Source organism: Anneissia japonica, unplaced genomic scaffold, assembly GCF_011630105.1.
Source record: "Anneissia japonica isolate Jap-2015-1 unplaced genomic scaffold, ASM1163010v1 scaffold24_len2511860_cov200, whole genome shotgun sequence".
NCBI classification, from domain to species: Eukaryota; Metazoa; Echinodermata; class Crinoidea; order Comatulida; family Comatulidae; genus Anneissia; species Anneissia japonica.
In genome coordinates, this window is record NW_022730786.1 from 315,491 (window position 1) to 333,820 (window position 18,330).

An 18,330-nucleotide genomic window follows, 5' to 3' on the forward strand; every position below is an offset into this window, starting at 1 on the left:
AATCCCTCCCCTATGTATGTTTCATTGGCCCTTACAATTACAGTTCAGTATACATTTCAGACTCTTATTGCAGAAGAAAGTACAAACACAATATTGTCATAACAATAAGAATATGCCTATGTTTACCAGGATTGTCGAAAATATACCACAAGTGCAGACATACATAGGGTAGCATTAAAAGAGACCACAGCAACAACCTTTCTAAGTGTTGATGGTGTAGAGACAGGGATTAAGCAAGGCTGTAGAGAATAAAAGAGCTTGCTCTTTGGGCCAAGTACAGTTAAAAGGATTTGCTCCCAGGGTCAAACGCTTCAGGAACTTAAGTCCCCTTCTTGAAACCATTTAGTATGTACTTATATTGTCCTACAAAGTATTAACCAATGTATTACATAAGTATGTTTCAATAATATTAACTTCTCAATAATTATACTTACTAATGTTGACAGTGACACTTAATTTGTTAAATATAATACTCAACAACAGTACTTTAACATATTGTCAGTAACACAAGACTAATGGTTATACTTTTTGACTTTTTCCTATAGCAGACAGTACATACTGTATTTAGAGATTAAATTTTGATAAAACTTTTGAAAACCATTAGAATTCCCAGCTAACAACTTACATTAATGTTGCACTTTGATATTCAAAATGTTTTTGTAGAATCATTAATGCGTATTTATAATATTATCATAATTTGGGACTAACGTTGCAGTTGTGTTATTATTTTCTGATATAACCTAACTACCATGCTCACAATGTTCACAAATGTTACAACATTTGTGTTTGCTGTGGTTATATTGATTAAATCATCATGCTAAATTTAATTGAATTGTTCTGAGGTAATACTTCTGTAGTTGTTCCTGATTTTTGGTTTTCTACTTCAAAGATTGTGTTTTTTTAATTTCATAATATTTTCATCTTGGATGAGGAAGTGTGCGAGATTTACTTTCAGAATAATAAATATTTGAATCTGACAACCAAAAACATCTGTGAGAAACACTCACTATCCAGAAATACATAATAGTGCTGTATAGTTCCCATGGAGTTAGGCTTTGTCCACAAAGAACTGATGTATGCCCATATACAGTTAGTCATGATGTGCCTATATATGGTTATGATGTGATGTCATCATTACCATATTTTGGAATTTCACATGTATTTGTCAAAAATCAAATTTGATAGCATGGACAAGACATTAAGAACTTTGTCAACAGCAACATTTGACAGGGGATTCCAAACCAAAGTGGTTGGGGTTATGGAGGAAGGGATTTTTTATTAGTTTACAATTTTTAGTGCGAAGACCTTATAATGTGGTATCAGATGACAGGAGTAATCCATGCTTCGGAAATTTCCTCTGACCCCCCAACCCCCTCCACACTAGTGCCACTGCTGTATGTTAGGCCTATAACTTTACTACAAAAATTTAAAAAAAAAAATTAATAAACTTTACACTCTCTGACAAAGTGTAATTTTCATTTTGTCAACGAATAAATAATCACAAATACGTGTGAGAACTTAAATAGAAGAGTGACAACCGGGCAACGATAAATAACAGAGTTGGCCTACTGAATACAATTAATCATCTAGGCTTCAGAAATGTCAATATTGACTGTTTCTATTGACCAGATAGCTTAGCATTTTAGTGACAGACACAGTAGAAACCAATAACACTTACTATCACCAAGGCCTATAATCAGTGATGTACGTGTACCCTCCTATAACCTTTTTTTTCACTTTTTTGTGTGTTTACAGTATAAATAAAGTGTAGAGAATACAGTACTTGAGTGCAATTTTGTTCATGTAGGCTGCTGTTTACTTCTAATCTAAAAATCTTTATTAACTGTTTATATTTATCTACATTTTTTCTTTTCACTTTTTTTACCATTTACATATTTTTAATTATTTTTTTAATGCCAATATTCAAATTTTATATCTTTTATTGTTATTTAAGTAATTAAAAGGATATAAAAAAATCTTATTTAACAAATGGTTCTGGCAAAAGCACCTATCTTATGTATATTGGGATGTACAGTAAACAGTTCAATAATCAGACAAAAAAATTACTTTACATCTTTAATTATCAGGAAGAATTAACACATTCTTATCAGGATATTTCATGGCAGCTGGTGATAAAAAACTTATTTATACATTAAAATTTGATGGTTTTTTGGCAGACATAAAAATATAATCATATTTTTATTTGGAAATCATCATTATTGCCAGGCAATGGGGGAATCATGATATTGTATAATGAAAGCTACAGAGTATCTCATAATCTTCTATGCTGCGGCAAGATTATCAATGTTTAATTATATTTATAGCTAAGCCTATGGTACTAATCTTGTTTCAATTACCAATCCCTACGGCATTATACCCAGTTATTGATTTATACTCACAACTCCTAATACCAGAAAATTTCAACCACGACCACTTAAATAAAAAATAATGTACTTCACTATATCTTCATTAAACATCTTTGTTATTCCTAAACGAGTTGGTATTAGTTTGTTCTAAGCTGGCCTCTAATTGCAATATCAAATTGCATAGGCTGTTTACTAAGCACTTTCACAGAGCGATGAGTGGGCATGTATGCATGTGTGTACTTTATGTGTGCCAATGTGCGCACATGAATTAAGCAATGCAGTTTCATTAATAACTCTTGAGAAAGTCCAATGCATTATTGTGAGAGAGTTATAGTATGAACATAAATAGCAATCACCTTGACAACTGACATTAGAAAGCATTTATAAAGCGCCTTAATGATAATAATATTGATAATAATGACAATATTGATGATGACAATGATGGTGATGATGACGATGATGACAATGATGTCAGATGGTGATGTTAATGATGATGATGACGATAATGATGATGATGATGTTAATGATGACGTTGACAGTGATGACGATGATGATAATGACGAAATACATTCAACAGAGGTAAGGCAAGACTTCTTTTATTCCTTGTTTTGCGTACCTATTTTTTTAAAGATCATCGAATGATGGCGGAATAAAAATAAAAATAAAATTTTGTTTTCTTATTTAGAAAATAGTTTGTCAAAAAATTAAAAAACAAAACAAGGTATAAAAAAATCTTGTCTAATACGTAATAATAAGAATATCAAATAGACAAATTAATATCTTTGATTGAATAGCTCCAATTGATTAAAAAGATGATGATAGTGGTGGTGATGGGATATAGATGTAAATACTATACTAATAAATGATCTGATTTTCTTTGGAATTGTTTTAAGACCAATACCCTTCTTAATCTGATGATACAATTACTATAAATGACAATGATGATGGTGATTTATGATGATCAAATAGAGTCAATTCATGTTTTAATTAAAATTCAAAATTATTTGTGACTTGTTTTTGATTCATCAGCTGATTTCTTAAAACATTTAATAGAATTAAAAGAAAAATAAACTTTACTCCAAAATTCAGTGAAAATTATATTATGTCTACAGAATTATATATTTTTATTTGATCTATTTCCTGTAAACTTTTAACCCTTTCACTGCGTGTACCCGGTAATACCGGGTATAAACACATACTGTTGAATTGCGCGTACCCGGTACTACCGGGTATGTAGAAAAAATATTGTTAAAAATCATGAAGAGGTTCTACGCCCTCTATAGTTTTTTTCTATGAACTATAATTAACCTTTTATCGGAAAAAAGTGTTTTCGAGTGATTAGGCGCAAAATGGCGGGTGCACGGCCTCAAAACAGACGGTACAATGTCAACGAAATTATGGACCAAATCTTTGCAGATACGGATAGTAAAGATAACTTTGAATTGGATGATTCTTGCATTTCTTTTCCCCCGGTCGACTATGATAGTGACGACAGTGATTCTAAGGACGAAAACGATGATTCTCTCAACTTGGGAGGCCCTGCACAGGGTCAAGGTGGCAATGCCTTGTCCGCAGATTTCCTTTCCACATTTCACACAATAGAACAGGCTAATTTTTATAGTTCTAAAATAAAGTAACCGTATGATGTTTGCAACAATGCATTTATATTTACAACCTGGATTATATAAAGCATAAATAAAAACGTATGGCAAAAAGTACATCTAACAGTGATTTTCTGCAAAATTTTATATTTTCACAATTTTGAAGAAAAACTTTGATTATTTGCGGTTTTGGAATAAAACGATCAAACTAACTCCCCCTCTCCTACAGCTGTCTCTTATACACATCTCATCATTATAAAGTAAAAAAAAAAAAAACATTCCATAAAAATTTCATTGGGAAAAATTTGATTTTTTATCAAAATTTGAGAAAAAACAGAAATTCAAAATGGCGACTTTGAGGTCACATGACTACCTAATGATGCAAAATACCAAATATCAATGTTCCTCGCGTAGGCCAACCTATTGCTCATTACATTCCTTGTCGATGTACAACCAATATATTTATATTTGAATACTGAATGGTAGCATACAACCGATGACCTTGTATACAAGTGCCAGCCATTGACAAATCAATCAGAAAGCTTAACAGAAAACAACTAAACCATGATTAAACCAACTTACAAACCTTACAATGGATGACATTTTATCTGGGCCCTCCGAGATAATTACGATTTAATGAACAGATAGTGTATCAATGGTCAACATGTACTGAATAGCCCAAAATGCTGTATTGGTCAAACAGAAAGGGGCTTATGAATATTGACACCAATCCAATACTCTACATTCCAGAGTCCTAAAGTTCTATGGAACATCCATAATTTCTACGGAAATTTGGCCTAATTAAGGAAATGGAAAAATAATAAAACTGAACTCTATCATTAGATATACAGTAGGACAATAAGATTTTTTAAAAGGACTTGTTTCTGTTTACATTTTTTTTTATTGAAAAATTTATTGATTATTCAATTGAATAATTGATTGATTAAAATATAGTAAAATAACTAACTCACCTCCTTCTTGACAACGGCCGGGTCTTTTCAGGCAGTTGTTCTGGAGATACAGACTGGACGCGTAGACCGTCGCTGTTCCGTTGTGGGCTTACGATAGTAAACTCACCATTCTCAATAGCTTGGCGTTCTATAGAAAAGGAGAATTAATTTTGTTTAAAAACTATCACTTTTATGTTTGTGTGTTGTTTTTTTTCCATGCTTTCTCTTATTTTAATTAGAAATTCATTTCATTTCTTATATTCTTGTATATTTTGTCTTTTGTCAATTTCAATCAACTATCCTTCTGTATTAAGACAATGCATTGTCAGAATTCAGGGAAAAGAACACCCAATTCCTACATATTATGAATGGGTCTGTTTACAGAGTAGGCCTACATATATAATAAATTGATTTAATACATTGACACATATTTACCTTGCTTCTTTGTAAATTCATAAACATAAGAGGTGGTAAGGTTGCGAGCTGATGGCGTGTAGTTATTTGCAATAGCGTCACTTACATGGCGGTAGTGCTTCTGCTCTTTAAACGGTGCAGCTTTGGTCCAGGCCCCACTTTGAACAATCTTGGGATTTTTACTAAAAGCAGGCTACAAATTTGAAAAATACATAGAATTATATTAAATCCGTGAAACATAAATTTAGATTGGTTAACATCACTTACAGTTGAGACACTGAGTCTTAATAGGTTTATTCTCTACATAATGGGTACCTATTTTAACAGTAAAGTAGGACTGCAACTTAATTTATTTGTTATTTGTTTCATACTATCTTATAAATTAATATTAGTGTTCCATACTTTTTTACACACCAGCATTATAGTAATAGTATACTGTCAATGTAATTTATTTAAAAAAAAAAACAAAAGAACGAAAACAGACAAAAATAGACATACTTTGTAACTATAATATAAAGTTAACATGCTATCAGAAAATACTACAAACTCAATTTAATGACTATCAATTTAACTACATGATGAATACCTTAAATTAAGTACATTGAAAATATTGATTTATCCAATTATGACTCTAATTACGAACAGCAGCCAAATGTCGTCAAAGTATTTTTCGGGAAATGTTTTACAACAAACTGAGCGTCCTGTATTGATCGGCACAGATACCGACAATGAAACAGAGTTAATTAGCGGACAATCACAGAAGTCCATATCCGTCACAGGATCACACACCTGTTCTCTATAGTGTGATTGCCATTGAACAGTGTGACAAATTATGAACAAACGTGACAAATTACAAAATACAAACATTATAATACATCACTAATACCGCACTATAAAAGTTAGGAGATATGATGACTATAAAGAAATCGATAATTGTGATCATTTCTTTTCATCACTGTAATCAATGTTAACCAGAATTCTCAACTTATACAATCCCCTTTAGCATTAACTATGTCTCAAAATTTGTAATACTGTATAATAATAATAATAAAATAATAAAAATAATAATAATAATAATAATAATAATGACAATAACAATAATAATAATAATAATGACAATAATAATAATAATAATAATAATAATAATAATAATTATGACAATTATAATAATAATAATAATAATAATAATAATAATAATAATAATAATAATAATTATGACAATTATAATAATAATAATAATAATAATTACCACAGTAGACTTGTACTGTATAGTGCATATGTACTGTATGTGCTGTTAACATTTGCATTACCCCAATCATTGGATTAAGCACCTATGTAACATAACATCAAGCTCCCTGGAAGAGTGTTCCATAACGTTGCAGCAGCTACATCAGCGCATTTTGGCATTTAACCCTACCAGGTACCCACTTATACTCCTAGGTGGAGAGAAGCAATGCAGATAAAGTACCTTGCCCAAGGACACAAGTTAAATGCACAGTGAGGGTATGTAAATGGACAAATTCTGTAGTACCCATCAGTAGAGTAACGCCTATTACGGGCTCTTGGGGATGGAACTCTGCAACCCCCTCTCCTACAGTTACTAACACCCTCAGCATTCTACCAGGGACAGATCCAGAATTTTTCAAACGGGGGAAAGGACAACATTTTCACAATAGTAAGTGAGTAGTGCTATTTAAATACATAATATTGAATGTATTGAAATTTTAAAATTTAGTGGCAAAAGGTGAAACGTGACCCCTGTGGCCCCCACCCCTTACTGGATTTACGCCTGCCTACTACATAGCCTTGACAATCAGATCATTAAAAAGAGACACAAAACTGGCAATAAAACAATACAATTCATGGTTTTTAACTCAACAAATTTTGACCACTATTGAAATTGCCTATAGACATAATATTCATAAATTTGTTTATGGTAGGGAGGGGGATTCACTCAAATGCCATCTCCTGCCACTGCTGTGACACACTTTCTCACCCACAGGCCCTGTGGCTTCATACCACTGGTACCCATGGTTTGTCCTGAGAGCAAAATGGGTTGTTCCAAAATATATAGTGATAAGGCGGGACTTTTTAATACCCAGTTTTAGCGAACACGCCGCCCGCCATTAATGCTGATTTTGAATACAAATAAATTTTATTTTTGGCTAATTAGCACACCAGGAAAAAAATGGAAATTTAAAAAATTAAAGTTTTTCCTTATCCCTTGAAAACTAAAAAAATAATGATATGTAGGCTATATTTCTTCCTAGTTATATAAATTTAAAGCATTTAAATATCCCATTACTACACTGTTTACAATACATTCACCAATAAAATTTTATTTTTATTTTCTCCTCCATCTGGATATTTTTGACAAAACTATTTGAAATAAGAAAACAAAATGTTATTTTATTTTTTGTTCTGCCCTCCAAGGTATAAGAAAAGTCTCGCCTAATATACTATGTTAATAGCTGTGGAATGTCAAAATTTGCTGACAGGATGAAGATTGATGGCTTACTTTTTTTCTTTGGTTTCACAATAATTAATCAATAAATCTGACAAACTAAGGTTTTCCCAAGAACAAATCCAACCAAACTGAATGATGAAAAGGTCATTGTCCTGGATATTAGACATTTAAATCTATGAAGACTTTTATGGGTCTAATTATATATTTCTACAGTATATTTCCCTTTCCATCCGTAATTGGGCTAATAGACTGAGCCGAAGTTTAGAAATTGAAAACTCGGGGAAACATGTCCTGTAACTAAAAATGATCCTAAATATTTTTCTTGCTATTGAACAGAGATGCAGTATTGCAGAATGCAAAAATTAAATTAATAAGCATTCCTTGCATAAAGACCTGGAATTGGCTGGTAATCAATTCATAGAGACTATAAATCATTGGAAAGTTTATTAATTTGATCTGGTTGGAATTTGATATTGGTAACTTATTTGACCCCTTAAAGCAGTTCTATATTTTAATTGAATTTCTGAGGTCTTTCCAGACAAGTAAATATTAATGACATTTTTTATTACAGGCCTACTTTTTATTGAGAATACCAGGTATGTACAGCATTGTGGAAATTGGATTATCATTACAGTATTGTATTAAGTGTATATCACTTAACATGACAAGATTGCAACTATCTTATCGAATTTTAGCTATTTGTTTTTCTGGTTTAAAATACATTTACAGAAGACAGAACAAATCTATACAATACTCTAAAGTCTATACAGAAATTCACATCAAAACTGTACACAGATAAACTAAACAACGGAGCCAGGAGATAATAATAGACCTATTGTAACAATTATTATTACCTGTTTAGCACTGAGAGGTGGTAAATGGGAGATAATATCTGGCCTGTGGTTGCGTTCAAATTCATTTGGCTGTGACGGATAGTGTCGTACCAGATCCTACAAATAAAAGATATATAGTTGTCATAGTAATGAAATAACAAATATAAAATGTCAGCACTGACTTGTTCATATAATAATATGAGATTTATTTTGCATTCCATTTCAATAAAAATACTCATTGGTATGAAATAAAATAAGCCTACAGCAAATGTACACTTCTTTTTTTTTTTAAGAACCAGTAAAATTTTGCCCAGGCTCAGTGTTTATTTTTTTTGGCTGATTTCAGGCTCAAAATGTTCATATTTCGTTCTCACTTTACACACTTTTCCAACGTAGAAAATTGTTATTGTCCAGCAGCATACTACTGTACTGGAATGTAGGTAAAAATGGCCCTGGAAAAAAGTGGGCCCTGAAAAAAGGCCTGGTAAAAATGGCCCCCAAATGACAGTACACCTATTGATTAGAGGGTATTACACAGTCACACTTACTTCACATACGGTACAGATATAATTTTTTGGTTTTTCTATTTAAAAAAAAAATGGAAACCTCATTTGACATTTTACCTCAGCCTCAATTTGTTTTTATTTTGTTCTTAATATTTCAGCCTCAGTTTTCTTATAAAATGTGTTCTTAATAAAAAAAAATTTTTAAAAAGTGTATTGTTATTATATAAATAATTAAATACTTATTACTAATTATTTATTCTTTCTTTTGACTGGATACAATTTCATTGTCAATACAAAAGTACTGGTCTCCATCATGGTCCAGTCATAAAAAGGTCATAGAATAGAAACTTAATTAATATTAACAAAATACCATAAAATAAATATCATTGGATAAAAATTAAAAAAAAAAACAAAAGGCATACAACACTGAAAGTGATAACAAAACAAGTGATAACAAAACAAGGAATATTTTAAGATAAAATTCAAAATTAAGAAAAAGCAACTTTCAAGACGTTCAAACTCATATTGGTTGATTTTTACTTAATGTTTAGATCTATAATGAAAGAATTCTTTCACAATTATTATCATTCCAATTTGGTACAATCAAATGTTTTATTGCTTTAAATAAAAACATAAAACTTTTCCCCCACTGTTATTTAAAGATGGTTTAATGGTGTATAAGCAATGAGACCAGGACTGGATCTGAACTTACAATCATTTGGTAGGAAACCCAAAAGACTTACTATTGCGCTCACTAATTCTCCATAAATATTATGCAATACCACCAGCCATTAATGATGATTATGTATAAAAATTAAATTTTAATTATGGCCAATTAGCGCACTCAAAGCCACAAAAAAATGGAAATTTTTATTACACCCCCTGCTGCCTTGATATCTCCAAAAATAATGTATATTTCTTCATAATTATAAATATAATTATAATATTATTAGTATTATTATTATTATATTATAATTTATATAAATATAAATTTAAAGCATATAACCATCCCGTTACCACACTGTTTAAATTCAAGAATAACATTTTATTATTATTTTCTCCTCCATCTGGATGTTATATAGGCAAAAAACCATCTGATGAATATGAAAAAACTTTATTTATACTTTCGTTCCGCCCTCCTTTGAAGATTAAAAAAACAAGTTCACAAAACAAGGTATAAAAAAATCCACCTTATTAACAAGTTTTTACATAAAACATAGGCCTATGTAATATAATTATGTAGGCCTACCTAATAAAATGAACTAATTTGTTTTGCAATACATTTATAAATCACAAAATTGTTAAATATTAAAATTATATCATCTTAAAGCTCATCATTGGAAACTAATTAATTTCCTGTGCATTCATTTCTCACGACCTTCTTCACATCAATGGCAAAATCCGTAACAATGTGCCTCCTAAATGGATGTAATCTTCAGATTCAAGATATAAATTTACCGGCATTATTATCAAATCAGCCATGCATGCTAACAAGCTCTGCGCTGCATTAACGATTGTGTACTTTTATACGTTTATGAATAGCAAGAGATTCTTGGTACCATCTCAGGTGTTTTTCATTGATTTTCTTCCACTCTCAATCTCAATGAATGGTTAAAGTATGATTACAGTGTACGCAGGAAGATTGAATACTTTTGTATGGCAAGGATTTAGTAAATTTAACAAGTTCTTTTATAGGATATAATATAATTTTAATAAAAACTATGATAAAATTAACACAAATCATAATAATTAATCAATCAATCAATTAAAAGTCTTCTATCTGGGAAACACTATTCCATACAACAGAAAAATTAACCCTGACCTAACAAGGTCAGTTAACAACAAAATCCACAGTACAAATAAAAAAGAGATAAACAATAATTTAAAAAAATAATAGCAGCTCAATAATAATAATTAACAATAATTATAGATAATATATTACATAATAGATTATTAGAAATGTTATGTGAAGCCTGGTTTCATTAAAATCGTTACACTGTCGCTACAGTGTTTTCAGTGCTGTTGTTGTACTGGTACAACTATTGCACTGAAAACATCGTAGCGACAGTGTAGCGATTGTATGGAAACCAAGCTTTAAGATTATGTTGGATATATCGACCATTGATACAGTGATAATTGTATCAATAATATTGGTTGCACTTTTTATCATTTTCATTTTTTTATCATAAATAAAGAATTTCCCAAATTATTAGACAAAGTTTATCTTTATCTTAATAAGACAGTCCCCCAAGGTACATAGTGTATTTAAACAATTTTTTTATGATAATGTTATTTACTCTCAATTGAAAATTCAAACAAATGTTTTATTTGTTTAAAAATTTAAACAAATAAAGAATTCAAACAAATATAGCAGATATTTTTTGTCAGTTAGTTGAAGGATACATACATTCATTCTACATTCTTCAGCAATTTTTAAGGTAAATACAGTTAGCTAGTAATTAATTTAAGGATTTCAGTAATAAAGAGTCAATAAAAAAAAATATTGAAAATGTTAATGTTTCAACATGTCTCCTTGACTAATGGAAAAAAATATATATAATGCATGAGAATGCACATATTTTTCTTGTGAATCTGAGTGAAAATCCAATTTTAATTTACTTGTTAGAAAGTGACGTTTCGCTTCCACACTGGAAGCTTTCTCAAATCAGTATATGATATTTGATATATGATTTGATTTGATGTGATATTTGTTTTTCTTGTAAATATAGTGTACAGTTAATTATTGTTTATTATACTTTTATTTTTATTTATCTATTTATTTAAGTTTTGTTTGCAGCTTTACACAAAAGTTTCCTTTCAGGAATTTGATAAAATTGTTTTAAGTTTTACTGTGAAAAAGTAATGAAAAATAAATGTTAGTTTAATAAAGACATTTTTAAAGACACACAAATCCATCTCAGAGAGCTGCTTGTGGCACCATTTCCAAATGCAAAGAGCAGCAGCCTTTTCTGCATTTTTAAAATTAATTTTTAAACATTTTTTAAAAATAAATACATAAAAATATATAAAGAGAAACTTTCCATTCTGTAAATTGCTTGTAACTGGATACAGCAAACAGTATTACAGTATCGGTACTTGTTAGAAATATAATCAATGATTTAGTACCAAAACAAAACATCAAGACAATGGTATGATTTAACAGTATACATTCAAGCATTGTGTTGCGTGTTTGCATACAAGATGGTAACATAGGACAACATGTTTATTGTCATCGCTCCATTAGATCTCCTGATGTAGGTTTAAGTTGCATAAACAATTATCGTATACACCAAACTCAAAAGAAAAAGATACTTAAAAGTGCATTCACCAAGGGAGGTACTCATATAATACCCCTTTGCATTAACATAGAAAGTGATTAGAGATCAGAGCTTCACACTTAACCAGATCTAATATCTTTCAATTAAGCCAAGAACAGATTAAATTAAACAAGTACTGTAAGCTAACAACTCCGGGTATCATAATTATGCAAACTGACGACACCTCAATATTATGTTCAATTATCTCTAAATTTGAATTCAGTAATTAACTGTTAACACGTTGGCTGCCAGCGACGAGTATACTCACTCACAAGGTGTTGCGAAGGGTGCCAGGGACGAGTATACTCCTCAAAATCGGGGTAACATTTTAGCGTTTATAACTTCTTTGCTATACTTTGTAGAACCACAGACTCAACGGCTGGTAGTTCGGGGAAGATCCACCTAGACCATAACGTACAAATGACGCATGTATGCTTGTTGTGTTATGTTGCCGGTAGTACACTCAATCGGCACAAGTGTGGGCGCCCTTTGAACATATACCAAACCATGCAAAATGCGGACTAGATAACTTGCACTTGGCATAGTAAGTAAAAAGTGCTACTATCACAGCAGTATACTCGCCCCCTAATATTTTCCAGCCACTTTATTAGACACATCATTTCGATGATATATGACTAGATAAAATTTCAAAAAAAGTATGTTTGTAAATAAACTTGTTTTGGCACACGTGAATAAACCTAAAAAGAGGTCTTCCAGTAAACGTGTTAACCTCTTTGGAGTTCGTAGTAGAAAGCCCTAATCTATTAATTACTAAAATAAACTATAACATGAACATCTAAATCAATAAATCATAATTATATTATAAGTCAATGCCTCGATTTTGTTTCTTAATTCTATATATATATATTTTTTAAGAATTTTTTTTCTTATCAATATTGATACTCACCTCCTGTTGTGTATGATTTGACATTTTGCGTAGGTAGGCCTACAGATCGTCTGTAACCAGGTAACTTAGGCCTACATAGTCTGCAGCAGGACGGTAAGTACACACAGGCACTGACTGAGTAAACACCCACTTCCAACAAACCATCACAGGGCCAAACAACCCCCACACAACAAGCGGATATAAATTTTAAATCAAAAAAAGCCGTTCAACTAATGATATTCCACATTTGGTCACAACTGATGAAAAGTAGTCTTTATGTTGATTTTAGACCAATCGCCCCATCACACTACCATGCTTTCTTTTTTGTTAAATCTTCGAGGTGGTTATCTGATAATACTGAAAAGTTTATCGGAAGTCGTCCGTGGTATTCGAACTCCATGTACACTGTATTATGCAAATATATTGCTAAGGAACTAGAGGGCGCAATATCAAATTCTTAATACATAAGGTACAGTACTGCACGGTGTTAAGGTCATGACGGTATGAAATTTCAACAACATAAACAACAACGACTAATTATAATACTGTTGAGTCGAGAGCTTTAACAACTTAATGTCGTACATTTGCCAACTTTGATGTACATCGTAGAATTCTCTAGCTAGATAATTTATTTGAACATCGCCAGAAAAAAAGATATATAAATAAAGACGCGGCGCGTCAAAAAAAAATTCACGTAGGTACTACACTTTCATATTATATAGGTATATAAAACTTTTGTTTTGAAGTTGTTTTTATTTTCATTGTTGAATTCTTTGATATTCAGACATTAATGAAATATGAATGTTTATATATCGAGGTCCAGTGTTTGGCATCATGGTGTTGAATGCATTTTCTATAGTATATTATATTATACTTATACTTAAACGTAGTGATCTACAGCATATCTAAATACAACCTCCTTCTATGATTAGTAGCCCTATATATTGAAAAATCATATGCTGCATCACCTAAATTTAATACCATAATCTTAAAAATTAAACTAAAATGAATTGCTTTATTTTCATATTGCAGTACGTTATTAGGTTTTTACCGAAAAAAAAAATGTTTATCAGTTAACGTTCATATAATCTTATATAATTTTCGTAGTAAAAACGTCTGTGAATTAATTTGGATTGTTCTGTTTGTATCTATGATTATGACTTATTGCTGATATGTATTTGATTCTTTTTATTTTTATTTCATTTATTGTTGCTGCATCATTTATTTATGATTCTGAACTTTGCCATTGCTTCTTTTGATTTTGTTTACTTGTTCTATGCTTGCGTTAGGCAATGATCATGACTGCCTGTGGGTTGTGAGGTATGTGGGTGAAGCGCTTCACATTTGCAAAGAAGGCGCTTTATAAATGACCTGTTTGGATTGGATAATTCAAATAAGAAATTTACAATAATTATTTGTATCATTTGTCATGATTTTCTGTTTATGGAGGAGAGTGAGGACATTACATCTTTAAAGGAATGCTGTGTTAAACCAAATCTAATATTTGTTACTAATTATGGTTAAAGGGGGAACGACAGGGATAAACACTAAAATAGTTATAACTATTGCTTCATATGCTTTATGCTATGCTAGCACACCCTCTTTCCACTTGACTTCCAAGACAGTATTTATGTTGATTTTGAGATTTCTGCTTTCTCGAGGGAGAATTGGGATCCATATACGGTATGGTTTGAAAATGTTTAAATTGAAATTAGAATAGCCCTGATATACAACACACACAGACATAATTACAGTAAATGATATTACAGAATGTCCATTTTCTAATAATTTTATTAAATCCATTCCATAGATCAAACAAATTTATTAAAATATAATGAGAGGTGTCATCACAAAATGAAATATGAATGAAAAAGTGTCATTGATATACTGTATTCTGATAGATCACATAATAAGACATACAGTAATTCATAAGTCTAAAACATATTAAATCGTCTCTAAAGAAAAACAACTGATAACTTTCTTGTTATTCATAGTAATTCTGAAAAACATACTTATGAAAAACATGTCTCAAAACACTTTTAACACTTTCTCAAAACACATTTAATATAAATCAATTAAAAACATTTGTTATCATGTAAGCATTAAACGTATCAGAAACTCTAAAAATCCATGTTGGCGAAAACATGGCTTCATACTTATTTTCTTGAATATGCCAAATTAACCAGGCATACAACATAACTCATTTTGTTGTCACAACACCTCGCATATGGTATATGTGTATAAGAGACAGCTATATATCTATTTATATACCTATTAATACATAATCTCAATCATTTTTTACATCACCAATATAAACAGTTACAAGCTACAGAATCTTCCAGATTAAATCAAGTTCAGTTTTTCTTTGAAAAAGTCATCAAGCAAAGTTTGTTCACCTTTGGTGAGTTTAAAACCTAACTATCATATATTTCATTACAGATAAACTGAAATTAATTCCAAAGTAAGAGGAAACTTAAAGAAAGGGTTTTAACAATTTATGCAACATTTATATAATTTATGCAAAGATTAAACAAAATTGATTATAAAATTATGTAAACTTTTCAAATCCCTGAAGAATCCTTATAACATAATCTACCCTGATGTTGTGATATAATCATTAAAACAATCTATAAATAATGTATAACAAAGATAAAATCCTTTCTTGAAATTTTTTTTCTGCAGTAAAGTTTGGTAAACTAGATTTCAAGGTGTACTGAAAGCTAGGTTGAAAGCAAATGTTATGGAAATATATGTGATTCGCTCATACATGGGCATGGTGATGTCATATCGCACCACCGTCAGAAAAATCTAGTTGTCTCTGCCAACATAGGCAACATAGTATTTCTAACATAACATTTGACAGTGCAGACCAAGCTTTAATTGTATATGGAATCGTATGCTGGTGGAGCAGAGGGCTCCACTGGACCAGCTGACATGCTTGTTAGCGGTGGCGTAGAATTCATAGATTCACATTGACCAGTGTTCTTGCCTTTTGAATAAAGAAAAAAAATCAGTATATTAATAAAACAATTCATTTATTTGTTCCACTGAATTTTAACATTATATAAAATATTTAAAAGTGTTTCATAAAATCACAGGTTAATCACCAGAAACATAAAAAGCACACATGATTATATTTTTCCAACAAGAAAATTGTATTAAAATTTTACTTACTGCTGCCTTTTAGGACACAGCTGGACGATGAGGTGGTTTTTTCCTTCTCATCGGAACCAGAACCTTTGACGGCCTTTGTGATCTTGTTCTTCACGTAGCCCACCGCTGTAGATGAAGTAATAATTCTGTCATTTATTGATAGTACAGTAGAAACTGGATTATTTGTCACTCCTTTTTTTCTAGTTTTTAAGGCCTAGGGTATAGGTTAGGTCTAGCTATATATATTCAAACTTTACTTCAAAAATTTTATTTAAAAAAACATACAATTTCTGTTACTGTATAAACTTACAAAGTTTAACAAGACGTAGGGGCCTAAGCTTGGCCTAGGGTATGTATTTATTTTTCTCAATAAAAATGTCACTAGAACGGGCCTATGCCTAGCCTAATTGATTCTATATTATTAGGCCTACTACCTAGGCCTATATTCGTAATGATTGACCCTTAAACTTGTTTACGAACTGTAAATTTCGGGAAAAGGAAATAGTAAGTTAAGTCATTAACAACTTCACTCCCTAAATCTCATATGGAGATTTAGTTTGTGTAAAGCATCGTGTGTGTATGTTTGTCTTGTGTGAGGGATTGTCACCTACAAGTAGGATAGTGATATACAGTATTCGCTGTTGACAATCCTTGCCTTGGCTCATGTATTGTGTGCCTAGGCCTAAATAAATAAATTAAATAAATAAAATTAAAACAATAAAAAGAATGAATAAATTAATGGATTTCACTGTTTAAAAAGGAGTTAGATAGACATTGGCACGATAAGTGGTTTAAAAGGCTCAGTCTATAACCGTAAGTGTAAGTGTCGATTGCATAAGGATGACGCAGCTAATTTAGGCCCAATAATTTCGCATCCGGTCTCTGAAAATGGTGCTCCCTCTGTCGCCCCAATCGGACAATCCGCAAATCGAATTTAACCAAACCAAACTTTCCTACCTAGGCCTAGAGTCTCTATGACCTAATATGCCTACATAGCTTATTTTGGCGCTCATTTCTGAACGTGCCTACCGTCAATTATTAGTCACACCATATTCTTGAAAGAGATATGCGAGATTTCAAGATCAGTACTTCCTTATGTAATATAAAAATTAGCGTTTATCTTTTTCAACAAGACCACTCGCGACACTGGTTACTGCTTCACTTTCTTTCAATGTTTTGTCGCGTTTTGGAATAGAATGCGTCGGTGTCTCGTCATATCTGTAACGCAATTGGCAGCATGCAGGGAACGTTAGTGCGGAAGCCCTCGAACTGTAGTTTATTAACACATTATGTAGTTAAGTATATTCTGTAGTCTGTTTTCGTTCTTATTTCTAGCTTTATTTTGTCCATATATAATGTTTTTATTGTTAATTCCAACACACGTTTTCCAACGCGTCACACAACACTGGGATTCAAAAATAAAACTCGTCACTCGACGCAGAACCGCAATGTAGCATAGCGATATACAGTAATAGTCAAGTTACAGGAGTTGGGATCTAAATTCCAGCTAAAGTTCCCACGCTCTTACTGGAGACTAAGTTGCTTACCTTTTCAAAGAAACTATATTAAGTTAGGTGCATGCTTTTCTACATTAGCGTAACCGACTGGTACATATATTCGGGGAAAAAACATGACATAGTACAGAAAGTTGGTAGGCTTGGGGTACAGTAAAACGACAGAGTATTCCCAATTCCGAGTTATAAGGAGGCTATGTGGGATGGGCCGGGAGGGTGTCGATGAATGATATTTGATATTTATATAAATCTTAACTAAGTCAAATACACTAATAAAATTCGAATAAAAAAAAGAACTTAATGCATTAGAAAGATAGCAAAAT

The 18,330-nt window shown here is 31.3% G+C and overlaps 1 protein-coding gene and 1 long non-coding RNA gene across 19 annotated transcripts in view; both read right to left on the minus strand.

Moving 5' to 3' along the window:
* The window catches only part of LOC117115109 (dynein heavy chain 3, axonemal-like), a 65,429-nt gene extending 51,696 nt beyond the window's left edge, over positions 1–13,733 (minus strand). For all 18 annotated transcript variants that reach the window (XM_033258779.1, XM_033258796.1, XM_033258787.1 and 15 more), the window contains exons 1-4: positions 13,362–13,733; positions 8,653–8,748; positions 5,353–5,524; positions 4,939–5,065 (exon numbers count right to left, since the gene is read on the minus strand). In XM_033258779.1, the coding sequence (XP_033114670.1) occupies positions 4,939–5,065; positions 5,353–5,524; positions 8,653–8,748; positions 13,362–13,385 (419 nt within the window). In that variant the 5' untranslated portion in view covers positions 13,386–13,733. The remainder of the gene's footprint in view (positions 1–4,938; positions 5,066–5,352; positions 5,525–8,652; positions 8,749–13,361) is intronic.
* A 1,864-nt stretch (positions 13,734–15,597) lies between these two features.
* Positions 15,598–17,680, minus strand: LOC117115063. The gene is made up of 3 exons (XR_004446481.1): positions 17,523–17,680; positions 16,515–16,619; positions 15,598–16,329 (listed from the first exon to the last, which is right to left on the minus strand). It is a non-coding gene; the product is annotated as an uncharacterized LOC117115063 (long non-coding RNA).
* Between the last annotated feature and the right edge of the window lie 650 nt (positions 17,681–18,330).